Here is a 25,325-nt window from a genome sequence, read left to right as displayed (position 1 = left end):
AACAAAATTCCATTAATATGATATTTATAGTCTCTCTTTAATTCACATCCTCCAATCTCTGTTTTTATTTCCACTTTGAATCCTTCGTTATTCTACTTCTGAAACCAGGTCGGGTTCTTCCATTTCTCTCTTTCTCTCTTCCTAATTCAAACCATTCAGTTTCTCATTTTTTGTTTAATTCTATTGTTTTGTCTCTGATAAGTTCAATTTATATTTCTAAGTTTTTTTGTTTTTTCTTTGAATGTTTAGGTATGGCGTCAAAACGCATCTTGAAGGAACTCAAGGATTTGCAGAAGGATCCTCCCACATCATGCAGTGCAGGTTAGGATCCACTTTCCTTTGTCCTTTGTGAAAAAAATGTTGCCAAATTTTGTGTGTATTGTAAACCTCACCCTTGTAATTGGTCATTGATTATTTAACCCCACCTCAAAGAAAGTGAAGTTGCTGTGCTCCATTTTCTGATTTTTGTGTATGCTTATGATTTTATGTAAAACTTTAAATGTTTCTGTTACCTTGGGCATATTGACTATGCTTTTTTCCAGGTAGGTGCAAGAAAGCATGGACACTTTATAATAGTGTTGTGTTAATTCAGATACTCGTGACTATATTTTACAACATTTCATAATTACTTTGTTAATTTTGGTATCACTCTAGAAGGAAATATCACAATGGTTCATTCTAACATTTAAAACATTATTGATTCTTTTTTAATTTAATGTTTGTGCTTTTATATTTATCTTATATTAATCTTATCTCTTTATCATAGCCATGCCATGTTCTTTAATTTTAACAATTTTTCATGTCTTGTCGCATCCTTGTTTCGTTTAGCATCAGTACTTTCTTGGTCAGGAGTGCCCCCTTTAGCTTTTAGATTCAGGTTAGAGAGCTGATTAAACAAGACAATATATAGCATACTTTATCCACAAGTCTGCGTAGGTGAGTCTGCATTTTTATTCACTTGGTGAAGTTTGGGCAAGAGTGTTGTCATCGATGTTGTTAAGAAACATTTATTCAAAGACCTTAGGGGTGATTAGTAATACTACATCTTCGTTAAATTTGCTGCACCTCCAATTTGTTTCATTAAGCATATATTTATCCAACTCCGTCATTTGAACACCAAAATTTTGATACCGAATGCGACACCATACACATTTGATTTTCTTTTATGTACACATTTCCTTATGAAGTTACAATACATTTATTGGCTAATAACTATTTTTAGACATTTGTTATGCACTTAATGAGTACTTTACCACTCACCATAGGTAAGGTATCCATTAGGGTCTTTTTTCAATGGGCTTTGAAAAATATTGTTTCCTTCAGGTCCTGTGGCTGAGGACATGTTTCATTGGCAAGCAACAATCATGGGACCTTCGGATAGCCCCTATACGGGTGGTGTCTTCCTAGTCTATATTCATTTTCCTCCTGACTACCCCTTCAAGCCACCAAAGGTATTCTATCCTTCGCTTTTCTTTTACTCATTGGTTGTTTGTATTGTGTCTTATGATGTTGCGATCATGTGGAGGTCCGTTCAATGATTATTTTATTCATAATGATTTGAAATGAGTTTACAGCATCTCATGCAGCATGTTCTCCTTGATGTTGTATCTATGGATCTGGAACTGCTTTTAGATCCATTTTGTTTCAAAAATAAATGTGTGGACTTATTGGTTAGGCCCCTCCTGGTGCAGGTTCAAGCTAGATCTGTCACAACCAGTTTCTAGGCAATAGGTCTGTAAAGGTTGCATGAATGATACCCATTGGTTCAAGCTAGATATGGCTGTGGATGTGTTATTTTATGAAGTGTAATATACTTCAGATGAAAATACATTGTGTAGAAAAATTTCAGATGTAGTCTGAAGACTCTGGAATCCACAGTACCGAGGTGGTGAAAGATTTATAAGTTAACATAGTAAAACTTTTAGGTAGAGTAACTGAGTTTGTCTTGTGGCTTCTCTTGCCGTCTAGGTATGAGTATTTTATTACCCTTGATTTGGTTGTCTAGAAAACATCATAGGGAGTTAGTGATTTAGCATGTTGGGCAAGCAAGCAGGTCATTGGTCATTGTGGTTACAGCAGGTGCATTAATTTTAAGACCCCGTCTTTGTTAATTAGTTTTATGGCCTAGTCCTTGTTAATAAGTTAATTGTGATAAAAGGATATGGGAAGACACATCAAACAAACATTATGTATATGTCCACTAATAGGTAGCCTTAACCCTAAGATTGTGGTTCTGGAATGGGGATTTTTCATCCAAAGCTTTTTAGTCTTGTTTTCTCATGCATACATGCCTGTATTACTGGTATGTAGCATGCTATGAAGTCCATATACTTAAAAAATGGGTAGTATTGGTGTCATACTTGTATCCGACACTGACATATGTGTACGATATGTCCTAATACATATTTCAAAAGTATCCCATAATTTTGTATTTAAATCTTTCAAACAGTATGTTTCAGATAGAGCTCCGGTACTGATCATATATGGTGCATATACTTTTTTTAATGTTTGCTAATTTTTTTAACAACTTTCTGAGCTAACCACCATTCCTTTTTAATAGTTTCCTAAACACTTCTTTATATATTAAAATGAATTTTTTAATGTCTTTCCAAACCTCATCCTCATTTTCTTTTGTGACCTAAACACCATGTTTCCTCTTGAAAAACCACTCAGAAATGGCTGCCTGCTTGTTCTGGTTCTTCACTTCCTACTACTCGCAGTGTCCTACTGTAATGATCACAAGTATATTTTTGTAAAATGTGAATTGTTATCTTCATGCTTGTATATATTAATGAGAAATGGTGAGTGCCACTTTACAATGTCTCTTTTCAAATATTACTGCTGCTGTACCGGCAGGTTGTCAGGTTTTAAACTATGTTAAATCTATGCTAATATGTTTTAATTGCAGGTTGCATTTAGGACTAAGGTATTCCACCCAAACATCAACAGTAATGGCAGTATATGTCTTGACATTCTCAAGGAGCAGTGGAGCCCAGCATTAACCATCTCCAAGGTTTGATTTTCCGTTGCTTGTTTATCTTGATATTTAATAACTCTGCATAATTTTGGAGTTTGTATGTCATTTGCGTCTCCAAGTTAGATATAATTACTGAATTACCTATGTGATATTCTGTCTGTTATGAACAAAATTACTGCATTTCACAGTTTTGTTATCTATTCTGCCTGCTGAAATGGAGAAATACGAAGTTTGTGGTTTCTTTGGTCCCTAATTGTCAGGGAATTGATGATTTTATTTAAGATCCGGATCCGGGGCTTATTCTTAATCTTATCTGTAGAAATTGTTATTATATCATGCATGTATCTTCATGTATTTTTATGTGTCTTGTGTATCTCATGTTTGAAGTGTTGATTTATTGGTTTATCTGTTTGGTTCTAGAATTAGATTTCTCGTTTATGCTATTGAGCAGTGAGTTTCATGTCGCCTTGATCATATGATAATAAAAATCTGTTTATTTAATCCTTGAACATATGATAACAAAACCTGTTTATTTACTCTCTTTTTTCTGGAGCAGTAATCTAATGAGTAGTCTGATATGCTTAAGCTGAATGGTAACACCTTGGTGAAACTGGTTCCTTTATTTTTAGGTCCTTTTGTCAATTTGCTCATTGTTGACGGATCCCAACCCCGATGACCCACTTGTGCCTGAAATTGCGCACATGTACAAGACTGACAGGACCAAGTATGAAGCCACTGCTCGCAGCTGGACTCAGAAGTATGCCATGGGTTGATATCATACATGTCTTCTTAGCTGTTAAATGAAACAGCCAAATCTTTCATTTATGTTAAAGAACAAAATATACTTTCAATGAGTGCAGATGCTTTGTCTTTTCTTGTGTCAATGGAAAACTCAACAATGGTAAGGAAGCCCGTTATCACTTGTGAATATTTATTTGTAAGACAATGTTGATGGATGAAATTGTAATGTTATGCAAACTTTCTACCTTTTGACCGGTGTTATTTCAAACTAATGGAATAGAGGTTAGGTAAACATTAAGATTTTGTTGCATAGATTTAGCGAACTATTATGTCATTGTAAAAAACTAGGTGGTGTAAGATGTAAAAATGGCGATCAAGTGAACAAGGCTACTAGTAATGTCTTGAAAAGGAAATTTATGTAGTTTATTTCTAAAGTGACGAGGAAACCTTATAATTGTGTCAGGTTGAACCTGTTTGGTTTAACTTCATAGCCTAATGTATAGTTCATGCTTAGGAGTAGACATTGCCCCGTCCTCGGGTTTGACAGTCATGGAGCATCGAGAAAGGGTAGAGAGCCATAATATCTCACAATGTTGATGGTAATCTCCTGCCGGTGCAACCCTTGAAAGTCTAACTTCTGTATGGTCTATATTATTTCTGTTGTTGAATTGGTAGCTTTTCTTGATGATCACTGAATTAGTGTTTAGCAGGTGTTTATTGTGTGATTCAAATCCATCTGAATTAGTAGTCTAGCAGGCGTTTTTGATAGAGTATGGCATCATTCGATCATGTACCTAATCCTATCTACTCTATCTGGTTTGGTTAACGCTTGATTTTTGTCGTAGCTTTCATCTAAAACAACCCCGTCCCTAAAAAAAGGAAAACTCTTCAGATATGGTGTCAGGTAAAGTTTTTTAAATTGCGGTTTAAGTTTTCTTTCCGAGTTTTCGATAGTTAGTTCAAATTGTGGTTAATTATTCTTTGTAGTTTCTCTGTATAATGCTTTTAGAAGACTATTGATTTCCACCTTAAGACTCTAATTCTTGGTGCTTATATTTCTTGCATAATGACACCCAATGATTGAAAGGGTTTATCTGATGCTGGAGTAAGTACTGCAAAATGTGAATCTATGTTGTGTTCTCGACCATTGCATATTTGCATGCGAGTTTTTCCCCATGACATAGGGAATTCAACATACAATTAGAATTTTGAAAATTTTGACACTTTTTTCCCGCTTCGACTAACATAACATCATTGTCTCACATTGAATTGGTAGGAGGAGCGTTCGAATGGGACATGGGGATGCCCCACGTCTTGAGCCAATCAATATATATAATTGAATTGGTAAAGACAAGAGGCATAATCCAAGTAATAAAAAGGAAAAGATTGTATTGTCTCTCTGTCTATCTAAATTTCAAATGCAGTAGTAATAGTAAAACATTAGTTTAGTAGTGTAAGGCTCTACCGAATTTTTAAGGTCATATGTTCGATTCCTGAGAATGACACCTGTTGGGAAGGACAGTCATAAACCCTAAAATGGATTAATTCTTTACACATAAATATGTGAGTGATACTCTTGGTAGTACTAAAAGAAAACTTGAAAGCCCTTATATCAACATTTCACTTGGTTTAAGACTTATGATTCTATCATATTAACATTTTACAAAAACATCAAGTTCTTAATATTTTGCACATTTAGAAGATATGTACTACATGTACTCATTCATTTTGATTGATTAAAAAACATGAGATAATATATATTAAATTATGTTTTACTCTTTTCTAACCAATGAGAAAAAATGAGGACATTTGAACCTCAAAAGCTACCCACAGAAACTGGAAGAAAAAATAAGATTGCTTACCAAAATAAATGAGATAAATAAATAGGTCTGTCTCATTCTTTTCTATAGTCACATACAATTGTTTACGCGTTAGTTAGATACTATAATAATTTTCAAATTTTGAATGTAACGTTAACAATAAATTATATTTAGAGTCAATGACCCATTTTCACTCTAATTAATTATTCTATCTCATGTCTCACCTCATGCAATGTGAGAGTGAACGTGGAGCCTTCACAAATATGACACGAAAACCGGAAATGGATTGAATATCACATTTGCTATTATTTAATTTAAGTCTTTATTTATTTTTAAAATTATAATAATTCAAACTCTGAACGCGGTTAGAACTTACATGGATGCACATGGGATGGTTACTAAGAAAATTATTATATAACATTACATCCTGTTCCTTATAATTTGGAGTTTCAATCAATGAATATGAATATAGAAATATTATGTGAACCAATTAGTATTTACCAAAAGTATCCCAAGTAACTAGTAACTAAATATATAAATGTGAACAAAATAAAAAGTACATGAAGTATAATAAGGTGGGAGAAGAATAAAAAAATTGTTTCTTTTAATATAACCAACTATATTCCTTACTATATGAATAAGAACTTTTAGGTTGGAACAACCCTCTTCAATAAATGTCGTTCAAATAAATCGAATATTTTAGTCTACATAAAGATCTAGTTGAAGATTTAGCAGATTAAATCAACTTCTTTTCATAAGAATATAAGCAATTTGAGGTAGAAGGTGTGAGAAGAGTGGAGATTAAATATAAGGGTGAAGGGTGTTATTGGTAATGAACTTTCTTCTGCATTCACATTAAGTGAGTACCCACCACACTAAGTCCTATTTATGAATCTTTCTCACACACAAACAAAACAAAACAAACATCACCTCACAAATTTGTACAAATATCTCTCATACCTAGCTACTTTTTGTTTCTCTCTAATCTCTCTTTCTCTTCTTTCTCAGATCCATTGCTTTTCTATCTTTCTCATACCCTTTCTTCTTCTCTCAAGTAAGTTCCATCTTTCTACTCTTTACTCATACTTTTTGTTTCTCTTTCATCTTTACTCTAATAAACTTGTTATCTACTTTCATTTTATCTAATTCATACTATAATATTATGTCAAACTTTGTTTTTTTTTCTTCATTCTCATCATCATCTTATAACAAACATTTATCTTATATAGCTAAATAAGTATATTTATTTTCTTTATTTATTTTTTAAATAAAAAATGAGAGATATTTGTTTTCTGGGTGTATAGCTGTCGCGTCACTCGCGTGCAACTACAACGTTTGTTTGAGGTTGTGCCAGTTGTACACAATGATATTCATCAATCAAAAATTAATGAACCGATAAAAATAATTCAAATCAAAATTAGTCAAACCTATGCCTTATTTATTTCTCTTCGTTTATTTTTTATTTTTGTCCACGCGCCTCTCTTCTTGTCTTACCCTTTTCATTTTGGGCCACTCATGGGCCTATTTTTTGGAGTATAGGCCCAATTATTAAATTGTAGCATTATTGTTGTGAATGAAATATCGGTTGTTATTTGTATTAGTTTTATTTAATCGTTAATAATGATTGAAAATGAATGGATGCAATAAAGTAACAATGTATTATTATAATAATCACTTTGATGTCAGTTTCATGGTATTCAATGCTAACTAACATTTTAACTTTTAAATGCAGATATTTTTTCTATAAAGAGTTTATTAAAAAGTGGTTGAGTTTTATACAAGCTTACACTAGCTGTGTACAATGGCAGCTTCTGGGGTAAGAGTCATGTAACTTAATTTGCTTGATATTTGGGTTATGTATATGCATATTCCATAAAATAGTGGGCTTCTTATAATAATGTTATTTTTTAATTTTAGAATATTTCTAAGAAGCAAATGAGGAGGTTGGAATCAAAGAAGTCACATTCTTGGTGGTGGGATAGTCACATTAGCCCAAAAAATTCTAAGTGGCTTTCTGAAAATCTTGAAGGTAAATTGTAGATACAATGGTCTTATATGTGATTGTAGTGTAAATCTGTTCTTTATATTCTCTACACTATTTTTCATTAATCATTATAGCACCCTTATATTTATGGGGACAATTATATGCTATCCCACAAACTGTGTCACTTACTGTATGTAACACAAGAAAATATATATTTTAAGTTAAAAAATTAAGAATTAATTATCGCAGAGACGGACCAGAATGTGAAGCGAATGTTGAAGCTGATTGAACAGGATGCAGATTCATTTGCCAAAAAAGCTGAGATGTATTATCAGAAAAGGCCAGAATTGATGGCTCTAGTTGAAGAGTTCTACCGTGGTTATCGGGCTCTGGCTGAACGATATGATCAAGTGACAATAGACCTAAGGAAAAGTATTCCCTCTGATCTCCAATCCCAAGGTTCAGGTATTTCAGACGTAGGATCTGAGCCATCCTCTCATCGGCCCTCTTCAGTGAAGGGGGGTCGTCGTAAATCTGGCAGCCGAGCTGCTGGGTTTGATTTCTTTCTTGGCTCTGGTGGAAATGGTTCTGACGTATACCAAAAAGATGGAGGGGATGAGTCGTCTACATTGACAGATTCTGACGAGGAATCTGATGATTCATCAGTTAACAATTATTCAGGTTTCTCAGGGAATGGTAGCGATCCTGGAATGACCAGAAGAATGTTGGAATTGGAAAATGAGCTCCGCGAAGTAAAAGAAAAGCTATGGGGGCAAGAGGATGGACATGTAGAGAGTTCATTTAGGGGGCCAAGAATTGAGAACACTGAAGAACTTTATGCCAAAATTAATTCATATGAACAAGAACTCATGAATGTGAATGAAAAGTTAAGACTTTCAGAAAAAGAAATCACTACCCTGAAGATTGACCTTCAAAAATACAGACCCTCTGATTCAGAAAATTTGGAGGCTGGTGTAGATTTATCACCAACTGAAGGATACATCAACACAGGAGAGGTCCAAGGAAGCGGCAACCTTGTGAATAAGGAATTTGTTGAGCCAAATATTGAGATTGATTCACTTGTGAAGGAACTAAGAACCACCAAAGAAAAGCTAGTGGATTCAGAAAAGCAAATTGCTTCATTGAAATTTGAGGCTAATAAATCCTCAGAAAGAATTCAGCAATTGCAGGATCAGCTTGACTTGGCTCAGAAGGACGCTGCCGCTTGGAAAACCAAATTCAATAGTGAGAAGAGAGAGAACACCAAACTCCAAGATAGACTTGTGAGGTTAAAGAGCAGTCTATCAGACCGAGATCATGAGGCCAGGGATTTGAAAACAGCCGTATCTGATGCGGAGCGGAAAATATTCCCAGAGAAAGCTCAGTTGAAGTCCGAAATGTCCAAAATGTTGGAAGAACAGACTCATTTAAAAGAGGAGATCCGAGAATGGGAATCTCGTGGTCGTTCTTTTGAGGGTGACATCAGAAAGATCCTGTGTGAAAAAATAGAGAGGGAGGAGACACTAAAGGGTAAAATTGAGATGTTAAAGGCAGACATTGAAACCAGAGAGAATATTATAAAAGATCTCAATCTAAGTCTTGATTCTTTAAAACTAGATAGAGATGATCTCAAAATAGAAGTTGGTTCTCTCAAGGAAGAAGTAAGCTCCAGAGATGATAGGATTAAACACATGGACAACCATTTGAATCAACTGCACATGGAACATGTACAACTGATTTCCGGAATGGAAGAGGCACAAAGACAAGTTGAAGAACTAAAATCAAATGCGAAGCAACTCGGGGAAGAGATCGAGCGGCAAAAATCTGAGATCTTAGAAGGAGCAGAAGAGAAACGCGAGGCTATACGACAGCTATGCATCTCACTTGAGCACTATAGAGATAACTACAATATGCTTCTGCAGCATTTTACAGGGCACAAGAGGGTTGCAGTTTTAGCTACCTAATTAATATATCTGAACTTGATATTGTAAATTTACTAGTACTTACTCTTCTGTGCCCTTTATTTTTGCCATCTTCACTTCTCTGTATCTGTGATGTCTTTCTATGTTTTCAGTTCTAATGAGTAATTAGGAGTGATAATTACTGATAACCATTGTCTCATGGACTAGTTTACACTTTGGCTTGTTATCTATACTATGCTGATGCTGAGTATCATTTGGTTCTGGTAGGAAGCTGAGAATGAAATTTTGCTTAGGTCATTTGGTCTCATATTAATGGGCTGTGCAAACTTTCTTATTCTGAGTTGCATTTTGGTTATCTTACAACTTTTGTAGTTTCAGTTTCCTTTAGGATTGTGGTACATCTTCCTTAAAGCTTATATGTCCTTTACTCTGAGTAAACTCAAACAGCATGTTATAGGGGAGTCATAAGGTCTGATGGTGAAGAGGGCGGTCGTAAGGAATGGAGTGTAGGAGGTTGTGGGTTCAAGTCCCACCATCAACAAAAATGGGAGTTATAAGGGTGGTTTGATGGTAGAGTGTAGGAGGTTGAGAGTGGAGTCTCATCCACAATAAAATACTAACATATTAACAACTAATATATTAATAATTGCCGATAAAAAAACAGCATGTTATAGACAAATGTCTCCGGCTCAAATATTGAGTCATGTTATTGCTTTATTTGCATGGGCTATTAAATTGGAGTATTGTCGATATAGAAATTATTATTTGCCCAATTATTCAATTATAATATTTGAATTATATATACTTATATTACTATATTAATACGAGTCTTTATTAGTTCAAGACAAAATAAGATATTTTATAAAGGAGCAATTATGATTGATTTTATTATCAATTTAAAAAACATATAATTTTGAATTATTATTTCAAGACAAAATCAACAATGAAATAAGAGTGATAATAAAATATGGAAAAAAAACTTAACACTCAATCACATTTATATTCATTATCGATCAGTGATGAGATATACTGAAGCTCTTACAACATACATAATTTTCCCTTAAAACCATAGCCTGTGCTAGAACATAATGTTCCTTAAATTTATCTCAATTACTAAATGCTAAAAAAAAATGCTAAACCAACAATAACAACCATTATAGGAAACACATAGGTTAAAAATTGGCCACCAAAAAAAGCCAATGTAAAGAAAATAACTAACACAATGATTAAAGATTTCATTGGAAAAGGTGCTGGACCATCACTAGTCTCCAATGAAGCACTTAAATGATTATCACCTTTGTCTGTATGATCAATTATTTCACTGTTAATCTGCAACAAAGATATTAATGTGTTTATGTTAATGTTAATTTTAGAATTAGAGAATAAAATCATATATGTATAAATGAACTACTAGCATTATATAGAAAGACATTAAATTAGTTATATAGTACATAATATCCTTGTATGTTGTAGATTCTTACACACCTTATAACATGTCATTGATGTAATCATGAAGAGAGCTAAAATTACTAAAAGCATGTTCTTTGCAAAAGCCAATGTTGTTCTCTCTAAAAAAATTGACACACAAGAATGTGGGTATGACATTTTTTAGGTGATGGGGTATGAGATGTTGAGACTTGATTTATAGTGTAATGTTTTTTTTTGTGTAAATCGTTTTTTAAGATTATGATTTGAAATTGTTATATCATAGATTTGATATTGAAAAAATAAATTAAGTAATCAAATTTGTGTGTTTGGTATAGATTGTGTTTTAATATTATGATTGTAAAGTGTGAGATTATAAAATGAAAAATAAATCAAACTTGAGATGTTTATATGTTTGGATAGATTGTAGTTTTTAACTTATGATTATAAACTGAGAAATTAAAGCTGGAAAAATAATCAACTCATCAAATTAGATTATGTTTTTTTTTGTTTCTTTTCTTGATTTGTTATTTTTTTAACAAGCTTAATTTATTAAAGAATTTTATAGATCAAGATCACCAATTCTTCTAATGTTGCTTAAGTTTAATATTTATAATATAATTTACCTCTTTTATTGAATTTTAATGATTTTCTACAATTCTTTTTAAACTCATGAGGACTATATGCAGAAAAAGAATGAGAATAAGGAGAAAATAGTCACCTTTGATATATGTCTTTTGTTTTTTTAACATGTTTTCAAATATGCATGGAGTTGTTTGTCTACATTCATAAATAGTTATTTCTACATTAATAGAAATTTTATTCATACATTCATTATTCATGTATTCAATCTTGGATAAATGATATAACATCAAATAATTAACTTTAAATTAAGTTAAAAATTACCTATTAATAGCATTCTTAATATCATATCTTATTCGTGAATATATTTTTGTTATCCCAATTGATGTAAAATTTGGACTCCACAGTCTTACCAATTTTGATGTGCTTCGTGTACATTTTAAAAAACACGTATATAGTTGTTTCTTTACATTATAAAGCATTTTTTTATCCATCACCGTAATTTTCTTCATATAATCATTATTTAATCTCTATATATATATATATCAAAATTTTATACACTAATATCATTATTAACATACATTTTTTTACTATTGGACATATACTGCTTATCATAACAGTGCAAATTTGGAATTTTTTGTCCTTTGATATATATTACAACTTGTACATTGTAACGTGCTTTTTGTATTTTTAACAGTTTTTAGACATATGTTTGACTATATATAATTTATACATACTTGAACCACTAACAAATACATACTTGAAAAAATAATAATTCCTTAACATAAGAAGAGAGGATAATTTTAGTTATATAAAAAATATACATACATCAAACAGTTCACATGCTACTTACTAATTTAATTATTTAAATCAAGAATATATTTTTTATTAAGTTCACAAATGGTATTCATAAATTTTAATATTTGTTTATCTACACATGCATTTTATTTTTATATTTTTAACATTTTCAGAATATGCTTCTTTGTTTGTCAACAATGATAAAGAAATCATTTCACATAAAAATCAAATTTGTGAATATGATCATTATTATTATATTTTTCACTTTTGAAAAGATTAAAATTCACCAGATAATTAGTTTTAAATTACATCAACTTTTAATCGATTATAATCATTATTATTACTATTTTTTTATTCTCTGTTGGATGTCAGTTATGATCAGCGTCAGATGATATGAATTTCAATCTATAACTTAAATGTGAAGTAATTATTTATTGCCAGATATTTATTGATATATATATTTATTCATTTTTTATATACTTTTCTGGATTCGTCTAATAACTTTTATTTTTAATTAAGTCAAAATTTCACCCAATAATAATCATTACTATTATAATTTATAATTGTTTACTCTGAACAGATGTTGCTCATCCTTAGTGGTATGAATCTGGGTTGTATAATCTTATTGCTTTTGACATGCTTTATAGTAACTTAATATTTTACCTTTTTAAATCTAATATTATTTTAAAGAATTATTTTATTGTGTATCTAATGGGTACATGCTCAGAATTCTAAAAATAGTATTTGTTCATGAAAAACATTAAATATATCAGTTTTTCCATATAATAAAACTAGTAAATCAATAGATATATAGAAAGTGAGAAAAATATATACATCAATATAATAGTTATATATATCATCAGTGTATAATCAATTATTCATATTTAGTTATCATAATTTTTTTTGAAAAAATAATACAAATCAATCATGAATAATATATTGACTGTATATAAATTTTTAAGAATGAGTAAATGTTACCAAAAGAAAATGTGAATATTCCTCATTTTCATATCCTAAACATATAGGAGTAATAATTTGCACTCAGTATACACACCCATGAAATAAATACATATTTCAAATAATTCAAGTATATTAAAGTATGAGAAAACCCAGGCTCTAGCACTATAAGGTTATACTTGATCTAGTTGGACTAAAAAGTTAAATATTCGATTTATAAAAATAATACATAGAAATAAAGAGAATCATTAATTCATGAAAAAGACTTGTATGAAAACAAAATCATCTAGACACGATCAATAAAATTTTGAAAATAAATTAATATTTTAATTTTAATTAAATTTAATCTTAAATGATAGTATCAAAAACCATAAAATATATTTATTTCTCAAACATTACATATTACATGATTCTCCGTACAAGTTTTTCTCGTAATTCATTAACTACTGAACGAGGGGATAGAAAATAAAGAGAAAGTAAAGGACTGGTAGAAACAATTAGGAGTAGCTACAGCTGAATTAGTTGTGTGAGTAAGAGAGAAAGTGCATGCAATGAAGAACAGAATAGAATAGAAACAGAGAGATGCATGCACCTGTAATAATCACATGAATTCTATTACACAGCACCGTTATATATATATATATATATATATATATATATAACGGTGCTGTGTAATAGAATTCATGTGATTATTACAGGTGCATGCATCTCTCTGTTTCTATTCTATTCTGTTCTTCATTGCATGCACTTTCTCTCTTACTCACACAACTAATTCAGCTGTAGCTACTCCTAATTGTTTCTACCCTCTTCGCTTAAACGTTAGTAGTAACACCACCATACCTTAACTCTCTGCATGCTTGCATTGCAGATGTTGAATCTCTATAACCATCACAAAGTTCGCTTTTTTATTACTTTTCTTTTCTTTTTATGTTTTTTCATTCTAAACTATTTAAAATTGTGCGTCAAAGTTAATCTAATTCATTGCTATGGACTTTATCTGCTACTTAGATTTGTGTTCTTGGGTTTTAGGGTTTTGACTTTATCTGATTTTTGTGTGGCAGTGACTGGGAGGGAGACGTTGATTTTATTGATCTTTGAATTTGAATTGATTTGAAATGGAATCTGAAGTTTGCATGAATGGTTCGTGCCGCGGTGTTGGGTATGAACGTGAATGGAAGCAGGGTTGGTCTCTGGAATCTGGTGGATTTGCTCGTCTTTGCAACAATTGCGGGTAAATTTTATTATTCATTGTTGTTAAATTACATGGATTACGCATTTGTGGCAGTTATTTCAGAATAGGATGATAATTTATGGTGTTGACTTCATTCTTGCTCAACTGATTTCAGATAGAACCAGCCACTTTTTTGTTCTCATATATAGTTTTGAGTTTTGACTTGAGTCTTATGAGTTCAAATTGGATTTGTAAGTTTAACGTTTTTCCCCTTACTGAGCTCTCACATATAACTCAGTAAGGGCGATGAGTTTTCATGTATCAATCATTCTTATCTAAATGTCCGTAAAAAAGACTGCCCAATGCATGAGGCTCTCAGCTGCACACTGTAAATCTAAATCAATGATTTTTATATCAAAGGTTTATCAACTGCGCACTCTACTCTCCCGGGAGTGCATGTTCCACTTTAGAGGATATTTTCCTATAAAGTTATTCACTAATGCAAATGGAACTTAGGATTAGTTTTTGTTATGAAGTTGTCTTTTGCGATGTAATATGAGTCTTCCTTTGCTCTTCTCTTTTCTCTTTATACATTAGTTCTATCTCCCACATGGAAATCCTTAATGTGTCACGTTGTGCGATTTAGATCTGCTTATGAGAGTTCAATCTTCTGTGAGAAATTCCATCGTGAAGAAACTGGTTGGAGGGAGTGCAGCTATTGCAACAAGGTAAAATGTTAATATTTAAATTTTATTAAATTATTGTTTTTCTCCTCTTAGACGTTAAAGTCTATTTGCCTTGTTTTTGCAGTCTATACACTGTGGATGCATAGTATCGCTGTCTTTGTTCAAGCACCTTGATTTTGGAGGTATAGGTTGTGTTACCTGTCTGAAGACTTCCCAACACTCTCTGGTAAGGTTAATCTGGATATCAGTATCTTTATAATGATTTCCTTGCATAAAGTTTGTTTCCTTAGAAATTAATGGTTGCTTTCTATTACTATTTTATTCATCTAGTATGTTTAAGAATTGTGCTTTTAGAATTGCACTTTTGTGCATGGATGTCTAAATTTTCATCGAAGTTATTTAATGCAAGAGTGGTCTCACAAGTATTATAAAGTTAGTGTCAAAATTTATAGGGATTATTATGCATTTCTAACACCAAACTCTCACTTACCATCAGCATGCGAGTTATGCATGTCAATGGTTACAATCCATTTAGAGGACCTCATGCTTCTATTAGAGTTATTTTTTCTAATTATGTTCAGCAATTTGACTCTGCTTGCTTGCTGGTTCTTGTTAGTAGTTCTGTGCCATGGCATCTTGTTACTTCAATTATTTCACCTTTTATTCGAGATAGTGTGAGATGTAGTTAGCAATAATTTGGAAGAGACTCCAGTTAGACATATTATGTTATTTGATTCTCTGTCACTGTAGCTGAGAAAGTTCAGAATTTTATTATTCATTGTTTTTCTGTCGATACAGGATATTGAAAATCCTAATGTGTCTTTGATGTCAACCAAAAATAATGCAAGTAATCGGCATGCTGCTCATAAGGATGATAGACTGTTGGTGGATAGTGATGATGAAGGGAGACTTATGCAACTGTGTAGAATTATTCAAGCTACTGAATCAAGCCAATGCCCTCAAGCTCAGAGAGATGGCATAGTTTCGCGTATTGATTCAATCAGCCAAGAAGTTAAGTGTTCATTCAGGGAAGCGGATGCAAGATTTTCGAAATTGATGAAACCGTCAAGTCATACATTAACATCTACCTCATTAGGAAACAGTAGACCAACATGGGAGAACAAAAATATGCATGATGCACTTGCTCTAAGCATGTCACTGGGAACCCCATCAAAAAACACTGTCCTGCCTTCTGCTACAGAGAAGGCAGAAGAGAGAGTTGAGGGCAAAGAATCTCCTCCCTTTCATCAAGGGCAAAGGTCTCACCCTATATTGCCCAAACGACCGAAAACTGGGCTAACCATGAATCTGGAAACAAATAATGGAATGATTTCTGAGGCACGAGTTCCACGGCCACCTGCTGAGTATAGTGGCAAGCATCAGTTACTGCCTCGATACTGGCCCAAGATAACTGATCAAGAGCTGGAGAAATTGTCTACGGAGTATCCTTTATATATATCATTTTTGTCTATTTCACATCTACATCAAACTATGATAATATTAAGTTGATTGATTTGTCACCACTTTCCCTTAATTTTACTAATATAGTTTGAAGTCCACCGTAGTGCCATTATTTGAGAAGGTGTTGAGTGCCAGTGATGCAGGTCGAATTGGTCGTCTTGTTCTCCCAAAAGCCTGTGCAGAGGTATGTTTAGAATCTTATTGTTTGATTTTTATCTCTCTCTGTTTGTGCATATGGGACTCTGTTTATGAATTATTATTTCAAGGAAAGAAATATATTGTCACCCTGTGAACAGTAATTGCATGCATCACATCTTACAAATTGACATATGAATTTCAGGCTTATTTTCCTCATATTTCACATTCAGAAGGCATTCCTTTGCAGTTCCAAGATGTGAAGGGGAATGAGTGGACACTTCAGTTCAGATTTTGGCCTAATAACAATAGTAGGATGTATGTATTGGAGGGCGTGACACCTTGCATACAGTCCATGCAATTAAATGCTGGTGATACTGGTAGATATCTCTCTAGACAATAAATTCTGAAACATATTGCATCACCATTTATATGCTTATTGAAATTTATTTGTTATTTTGATTTAGGTCAAAATGTTATCAAAATATTGTATTCTGATGGCATTAACTCCTTTTATGGTTTTTTAATCGTAGCTGCTACAACATGCAACCCTTAGATAGGCTAATTGTGTGTTATTGTCATTATTATTCTAATGTTTTCTGGATAAATGAGAACTCATGCCTTTATAGAATTGATCCTTTGTATGGTATATTTTGTTTACAATGTAGTGTTCAATTGTTGATGTACATGGGTAGGCTTCAAATCTGAAGTCACTGTTAATTAGTATGATCTTTTTGTTGCAGTAACATTTAGTCGGATAGATCCTGGAGACAAATTTGTTTTGGGTTTCAGAAGGGCATCAAGTTCTATCGATACACAGGTTGAGACATGATTTTCCATTTTGCTATCTTTAGCCTCTTCTCTTCTTTAGTAACACATCTTTATTGTTTTCTTTTTTGGTGAATATGATAAATGGCCAAACAGGATGCCAATGCATCTGCTCAATCTAATGGCATCTCAACAAAGGAAACTGTTACTGCTCCAACTCAGAACCCGCAATCAAGAAGTAATTGCCCGGATCTTCTGTCAAAGAAAGAGATAGTGGAACCTCACTTAAATGGGCATCCAGAACATCTGCTTTTGGGTACCGGGGGTGATAAAAAATGTGAGATGATAAAAAATGATCTGTTGCGGCAACCGATTTCAGATTCAGAGAAGAAGAGGACTCGTAATATTGGGCCTAAAAGTAAGAGGCTTCTCATTCATAGTGAAGATGCGATGGAGTTGAGACTTACATGGGAAGAAGCACAGGGCTTGCTTCATCCGCCACCTAGCGTCAAGCCAAATATTGTAACAATTGAGGACCAAGAAATTGAAGAGTACCATGTAAGTGTGACGCTGTCAAAGCAGGCCATCTTATCATTTTGTGGGTTTGTTATTTTAATGTGAATAAGGACTGATTACTGTAGAATTCAGAGCATCATATCCAAATTTCTGTTACCTGGCTAGTCTTTGTGACCTCTGCTTTATTTCATTCAGGAAGCCCCGGTTATTGGGAAGAGAACTATATTCAATGCCAGTCCAACTGGGTAAGATTAAATATATTTCATATTTAGAGTTGTATTTGTTTCAGTAGAAAGTCTCTGTACTGGTACTGGGTAGTGCCAGTTCTTGTTATTGTTTGTCACTTGATCTTGCCTTCAAATCCGTTCAAACAAATAACATTTGCTACTTTTCTTGGTGCATGTATTTTATGCATTAGTTGTTCATGCTTCTGTTTTTCAAACTCACAATCACTGCTTTAGCTGTAAAATCACAGTGCAATCTTGGAGAAACTTTTATGACTGCTGTTTTAGTAAGATATCATCATTTGTCTGTATGACTTGTGTAAGCTATTATCCTTAACTTACATCTTTTTTATTAGTTTTCCTTGCAACTCATAGGTAATTGATATTTGTTGTTATCGTAACTCCAATGGATTAAAGAAATCCAATTGAAGTTCTATGATGCTTTCCATAGTAGGCTTTGCAGAATGGTTTCTAATTTCTTCCATCATATGGTTCTCTAGTTATTTTGTTGAAGTAGATAATCTTGTGATAAAATTTGGTCATTTATTTGTAGTACATTTTCGTTAATCTCATACATAATGTTATTAGAACTAACATGGATCCTTTCCCACTTTTTTTAATTGAAAGAAACTCAATTGGAGTTCTCCTTATTTATTCCTAGGCCAGGTTAGTTAAGAAGGTAAATACAGCAACTGGTTAAGTTCCCAGTGTAATAAGTTAATGGCATGATAACTGCTGGAAAATAAGTTTATGGTTTCCGTCTATATTAACCGCAACTAATATGACTTGGCAAGTATTGGATACCAAGGTCTGCAAGGATGATTCAAAATGGAGAATGGGAATGACTATCTTCTCATTTTGACACTAATATAGTAGAGATATTTGTTAAATGTGGTTTTTTAGTTTACTAAAATAAAATTTACAATTGTTCTTTTGTATGATTATATTCTTGAGGGGCGTGTTCTGTATGGTACTCTTGAGCAAGCTTTGTCCAAATTACTCATTCATCAGAACTAAGCATATTTTTCAAATACTTCTTTTCTTATCTTGTTCTATTTATGGTTATGTACTGATTTTCAATAGGAAAATTCTCACAAGAAAGATACTTGTATCAGAATTCAGCATTTTTCTTATTTAAGATCCATTAGAGCATTTAGACTTGTCTGATTGATGTGGTGAGTGAATGTGCAATTTGTGCGTGAATATGTTGAACTATTTCATCCAGGAGGAAAGAACAGTGGGCTCACTGTGATGATTGCTCTAAATGGCGCAGGGTTCCAGTAAATGTTCTTCTTCCCAAGTGGACATGTTCTGATAATGTTTGGGATGCAAGCAGGTAGGCATTATTTTATGTTTTTAGACCTCTTCAGCTGAGAGTTAGTATATGGTCTACAATCTTATTGCAGATAATGGTTTTCAGGTCTTCATGTTCTGCACCAGAGGAGAGGAGTGGAATGGAATTAGATAATCTCCTGAGAACCAGCAAAGGTATGACCCTACTATCTATTTTTAGTCGTGCTCTTGCATCTGTTATATTCAAAACAGGGTTTGAGATTTATGCTGAGATACAATTGATTGAATGCTAGCAATTTATGACGCATTTATGCAAAGTTTTCACATTAGTAAACATTATCTGGATATGTGGATTGATGTCAACATTGATATAATGTCTGTTTACTTCTATGCTTGTCTATCTGTGTTTACAGATTCTAAAAGCTATTTCCATTCGTGTTGTTTGACATGGGAGTTTTGTGTGGCTTCTAGTACATTTGTGTCAGTTCTGACAGAAGTCTTTTATTCATTACCATGTAGTGGTTCCTTTGGTAGTAAAAATCTCTAATCTCGGCTAGACTGCAATGTTACCTCTGAAATGTTCACTAAATGCTAATATTTTGTTCTAGCTGATTGACCTCAACTTTATTATCCTACTTGTTCTTGGTGAGTAGTGTGATAAATAATAATTTCTGAATTTTCTGACTGTGAATGATCTTTCCTAGTTTCTAAGAAGCGGAGAAGGCTAGAAAAGAGCGAGTCAGTTGAAGAACATGAGCCTTCTGGCTTAGAAGCTCTTGCCAATGCAGCAGTTTTGGGTGACATTCTTCTTGACCCTGCTGAGCCATCATCTAGAGTCACCACAAAACATCCAAGGCACCGTCCTGGCTGCACTTGCATTGTGTGCATTCAGCCTCCAAGTGGGAAAGGGAAACATAAACCGACATGTAACTGCCTTGCATGCACGACAGTGAAGCGCCGGTTCAAAACCCTTAAGATGCGCAAGAAGAAACGCCAATCAGAACGTGAAGCAGATGCATCTGCTTCCCATAAAGATCAAATTCAGCCAATGGATGAGCCAGATGCCAATGGAGCATCAAAAGATGATACAAGTCAATTAGATGAACCCAGTGCTGCTGCACATATAGATCTGAATTATGATCCCAACAGCGAAGACATGCCAGTGGATGATATTTCGGGACGGAGCGCTTGACCAATCCAAGACAAGAAAATTTCTTTACCTTATACACAGTTTAGTTTGCTACCCCTTTCAAAGGGGTGGTTAAACATGGTTTTTCTTTCATACAGAAAACAGATATAATTTTCTTTTTTCATATAGATGAGACTGGCAATGTGATCTTTATAGTTTTTAAGAATGGAACATAGGTTGTGCACCTATTACAATGTTATTACTTGTCGTCTAAGAAATTTATAGATTAGAAAACGGCTTTTAGCTTTGTGCATTTTGGATTATGATGAATATAAAGATGAGTCTTGAGGCTAAGATGACGCAAGGAAGCCAACACCAAATGAAATCTTTTTTCCTTCATACACATATACATACATATATATACACACACATATACATACATATATATACACACACATATATATATATGTATGGGTGAATGTAGGACTTGGATCTGAACCTAGAAGCACCATTATTAATCACAGGTACCAAAATGCAAGATGCAAGGGATGAGCTAGGTTCAAGTAGTAAAAGAGTCTCAACCACTAACTAAACTGCTTGAATACGAGATGAATCTGCAACATTGTTTTATATTATATCTTATAACTTTGTCTTTCTTGTGACCCCAAAGTAATGAACTTAAATTCTGGAAATATACTTTTCATTTGCAAGGTCAATATTTTTTATATCTATCTTCTCATACCCATTAAGTAGGAGAGCCTCGTGAATTATGACAGAAAAAATGTATGTATTAATAATGTATAAGTTTTATACACTGTTATTGTATCAACGAATATTTTTTGTGATGTCTCATTTTACATGCACTATGTAATGATTTAAAATAATTTGAAAATAAAAAATATATTTAATTTCTGAACAAGTAGTGTATTTTAGAGGCCTGGTTATAGATTGGAACTGCATGAGCCTCACACTACATTCCTAAATCACATAACTCCTCATGGGTCACATTAACAGGGACATATTTGTCTAGAGATGGGTCCTTTTCAAATGAAGGAAATTGTTACTGAGGGATAGTTTTCAGATTTCATTTTCCAATTCACAAAAAAGCCACTAATTGGAATTAACGTGTAAAAGGGCAACATCATCATTACCATAACTGAAGGCTTCCATTAATTAACTAGTGCTATATAACTTAATCAAATCAATGGTCCTCAACAAATTAAAGTTTGTGTAATTCCATCTCTAACATTTTTAATCAAATACATGCTTATATTTTGGTTTCGTTCAACATTTTTATAATGATTATATAATATCGAAAGTAGAAAAATAACTTTTTCACAGACAACACCAATCAGTACACTGTATAGTGACATATGATTGGACCTTTTCAACCGAGTCACATGGTTCTGCATGTGCCTCTGCATGGTTATTGAAAATGATGTACCTAAATGCCCAAATAAATAACCACTTTAAGATACCAATTAAATAGCATTTGTGTCCCCAACAAGATATACTACTAAAATAATAATATTTAATACAATATCTATGAATTATCAATGTAAGGATTTATGAATTTAATATGTATACACCGATAGAGTAAGTGTTTTTTACACTATCAGTCAATCATTAATTTATTAGTCATCGTTGACTGACTCAAACAAAAGTAATACAAATCAATGATGAATGATGTGCTGACAGTGCAAAAAACTTTACATTGTCAGTATACATATTTTAAACTCATGATTTATATATAATATCATCTATTTAAATTAATTTTTGAAGGATTGGTCATAATTAAATATAAATTATAGATAATACAATAATAATATAAAGTTCATATAATATTGGTATATATATTTTTTTATCTTTTGTAATTATATTATTAAAGGAAAGAAGAAAAAATATTGTATCGAAAAATAATATTTTCAGAATTAAAAAATATTAGAATTAATTTTCTTCTTTTATATTCATATGATTAGATGTAAGGTTAACCCAATTCAATATTTTTAGTTTATTTTATTCCCATTGCTTCATATTCATGGGGTCGAGATCACAAGGGAAATAAAAAAAAATAAAAAATTGTACACTCTTTCTTTTACAATTATTGAAATTTGATCTTAGGAGAAAGAAAGAAACAGATTCGTTATTGTATTGTATAGTGTTGCATTTGGGAACAGATGCAAGATCCATCATCAAACCCTAATTCCAATCCTCTCAAAGCCAATGCCGCTTCACAATTACCGCCACCTCCGCCGTCCACGGCAGCGACAACTTCATCATCGTCTTCATTTTTTATTCGCTCCGCCGGAAGTGGTGGGTCCCACCACCGTAGGGCTCACTCGGAGGTGAGCTTTCGGTTGCCGGACGACATGATGGATCTGTCGCCGTCCGATCCGTTCAACGGCGGTTCGTCGGCGGCGAGCTTCGAGGAGATCGGATCGGAAGATGATCTGTTCTCGACGTACATTGACGTGGACAAACTCGGAGGTTCGAACGGGGCGGGTGAATTCTGTAACGGAACGGATCCGGGTGAGAATGGTGAACCGTCGGAGAAGAATCCGAATGTGAGGCCGATGCATCGGCATAGTAGTTCGGTGGATGGTTCAACGTCGTCGTTTGGAGAGATTATGGATGCGAAGAAAGCTATGTCTCCTGATAAGTTAGCTGAGCTTTGGACAATTGATCCCAAACGCGCCAAGAGGTTTTGAATTTTGATTTTGAATGCTCAATTTCATAGGGTTTGATCATGATTTAGATTGAAGTTTTCGATTGCTTTTGAAGTTCCAATTTGTGTTTTATACTAGTTAAATGTTTGTTTTGGATACTCAGTGAATAGATTATGTTATGATAACAGCTTAGGATCTTCCTATAAGCTTTTTTTAAGCTTATTGGATAAACACAACTAAGTTGTTTATTCAAACACGCCCTTTTATTTGTTAGTACCTTTTTTTTATTTCTTTTGAAGTCCCAAATTGAGTAGAAAAAAGTGAAACTTGGGTTTTCATAAGTGACATTTTGATAATTATGGGATTTTCATTTGTTGCTGTTATTTTTCATATCCAGTATGATCATTCAATTAGTATAAATTGATGGTTTAGAAAAGGCCCACCCATTTATGTGATCCTAGACTGTCATCTTCAATCTGCAGAGTAACATAAGATCAGGGTTGTTTTAGTTGATAAATTATAATTTAATGATTTTCCTCTATAGTGCAAATTATTTGAATGCTGAGCATTTACAGTGTTGCACAAAGACTGGGGGTGGGAGTGGAAGTGAGGTTATTTAAGAGACACTTGCTCTGGTTTCTTTAATTTTTGGTTACTTTGTTCTAGTAATTGCTGTGAATTTGTTTTATTTGTCATTCTCACTGTATTTTTATGAATAGGATACTTGCGAATCGGCAATCTGCTGCTCGTTCAAAAGAGAGAAAGGCTCGCTATATACAAGAACTTGAGCGCAAAGTTCAGACCCTTCAGACTGAAGCCACAACTCTTTCTGCTCAACTGACACTGTACCAGGTTTGTGTGAACATATATCTAAAACTAATAGCACTCAGTTTACTCCAGTAGCCTGTTTCTTTATTGGACCTTCTGATGAAGCTTAGTGCAATAAATTCAACGATACAATGAGAATGACTTCATCTCTTGTTGGTTTCTTTAACAGAGGGACACAACAGGTCTGAGTACTGAAAATACAGAGCTTAAGTTCCGTCTTCAAGCCATGGAGCAACAGGCACATCTTCGTGATGGTAACTTATATTATTTAGTCAATCACTTTCTTACAGTACATTAAAATATATACTTTGCATTTTGTAGAGTGATTTATTAAAATCTTTATTAATCATGTTGGAATTTGTCTCTGTTCTGATGTAGCTCTTAACGAAGCACTGAAGAAGGAAGTTGAGAGGCTTAAAGTCGCTACTGGGGAGATGATGAGCCCTACTGACTCATTCAATCTTGGAATGCACCAGATGCAATTTACAGGATCAAATTTCTTTCCAATCCCACCACAATCAGGTCCTTCTGGACAGCAAAACATGCAATTGCCACCCTTTGGTCATGCCCCATCTAGCATACCAACTCATCAACTGCAACAAACAAATTCTCATTCGCTCTCAGAAAGCTTGCAAAATGACCAACTCGGTCGTTTTCAAGGACTTGACATTAGTAGCAAAGGATCAGCTCTCGTAAAGTCTGAAAGCTCCTCACTTTCTGCTAGTGAGAGTAGCACTACATTTTGAATTTGACACAAATTGCTTGACCTGCTGACTTAAACATGCCATTCATGGTTTATAGTGTTGACATCTAGTCAACTAGTGAAGCTACTCATTTCTTTAAATATTCCGCTCCTGGGGTTTTGTTGTGAAGTTCATGTAATCATGTTTCAGCATGACATCTGGTGTTTCTGGTAGCTAGAATATCGAGGATGAAAGGTCATTCTCATTGTATCGTTGTATGTCGGGATGCACATTGGTCGGTCTCCTCCTGTCATTTGTATCATCATTTACCTGATAGCATGTAAACTATGTGATTTACCGTTGTATTTCACTTCATTGACACTCCAACTAAAGATGGACTAGTGTTCTTCTATGATCTCCAATCACCTAGTTTAAGTTTTATTCGCAGTTGTATAATCCAAGAGTTTGTAGACATATTGTATCCATTTTCTTCTTTGATTAGACCAAATTGAATGATTGAATTATTCATTATTATGCTGTCTTCTTAGTTCTTTAGCAC

At 33.3% G+C, this 25,325-nt stretch overlaps 4 protein-coding genes and 1 long non-coding RNA gene across 7 annotated transcripts; 4 read left to right on the top strand and 1 right to left on the bottom strand.

The window, feature by feature from the left end:
* Positions 1-3,968, top strand: LOC109356713 (ubiquitin-conjugating enzyme E2 28-like). The gene is made up of 5 exons (XM_019600203.1): positions 1-108; positions 250-321; positions 1,324-1,451; positions 2,909-3,013; positions 3,607-3,968. Exons 2-5 carry the CDS (start codon positions 252-254, stop codon positions 3,748-3,750), a joined length of 447 nt encoding a protein of 148 aa, XP_019455748.1. The 5' UTR covers positions 1-108; positions 250-251; the 3' UTR covers positions 3,751-3,968.
* LOC109356714 lies at positions 335-22,687 on the bottom strand. The gene is made up of 3 exons (XR_002108774.1): positions 22,677-22,687; positions 21,236-21,240; positions 335-474 (listed from the first exon to the last, which is right to left on the bottom strand). It is a non-coding gene; the product is annotated as an uncharacterized LOC109356714 (long non-coding RNA).
* On the top strand, positions 6,469-9,676 carry LOC109356711 (protein NETWORKED 4A). Its single transcript, XM_019600201.1, has 4 exons — positions 6,469-6,592; positions 7,271-7,354; positions 7,456-7,567; positions 7,772-9,676. The coding sequence occupies exons 2-4, from the start codon at positions 7,340-7,342 to the stop codon at positions 9,484-9,486; spliced, it is 1,842 nt and encodes a 613-aa protein (XP_019455746.1). The 5' UTR covers positions 6,469-6,592; positions 7,271-7,339; the 3' UTR covers positions 9,487-9,676.
* LOC109356710 (B3 domain-containing transcription repressor VAL1-like) lies at positions 13,908-20,864 on the top strand. Of its 3 annotated transcripts, none has more exons than XM_019600199.1 (13): positions 13,908-14,024; positions 14,268-14,437; positions 15,024-15,105; positions 15,188-15,289; positions 15,862-16,505; positions 16,612-16,708; positions 16,865-17,039; positions 17,403-17,479; positions 17,584-17,985; positions 18,139-18,188; positions 19,441-19,503; positions 19,588-19,655; positions 20,165-20,864. In XM_019600199.1, the coding sequence occupies exons 2-13, from the start codon at positions 14,322-14,324 to the stop codon at positions 20,650-20,652; spliced, it is 2,364 nt and encodes a 787-aa protein (XP_019455744.1). In that variant the 5' UTR covers positions 13,908-14,024; positions 14,268-14,321; the 3' UTR covers positions 20,653-20,864. The 3 variants fall into 3 exon arrangements, with proteins under 3 accessions (XP_019455744.1, XP_019455742.1, XP_019455743.1); XM_019600197.1 differs by having other exon boundaries at positions 19,393-19,503; XM_019600198.1 differs by having other exon boundaries at positions 13,908-14,101; positions 19,393-19,503.
* Positions 22,620-25,297, top strand: LOC109356712 (transcription factor RF2b-like). The gene is made up of 4 exons (XM_019600202.1): positions 22,620-23,290; positions 23,975-24,107; positions 24,253-24,337; positions 24,462-25,297. The coding sequence occupies exons 1-4, from the start codon at positions 22,767-22,769 to the stop codon at positions 24,827-24,829; spliced, it is 1,110 nt and encodes a 369-aa protein (XP_019455747.1). The 5' UTR covers positions 22,620-22,766; the 3' UTR covers positions 24,830-25,297.

This window comes from Lupinus angustifolius, chromosome LG09, assembly GCF_001865875.1.
Source record: "Lupinus angustifolius cultivar Tanjil chromosome LG09, LupAngTanjil_v1.0, whole genome shotgun sequence".
In the NCBI taxonomy this organism is placed as follows: domain Eukaryota; kingdom Viridiplantae; phylum Streptophyta; class Magnoliopsida; order Fabales; family Fabaceae; genus Lupinus; species Lupinus angustifolius.
This window is presented reverse-complemented; position numbering and strand designations above follow the sequence as displayed.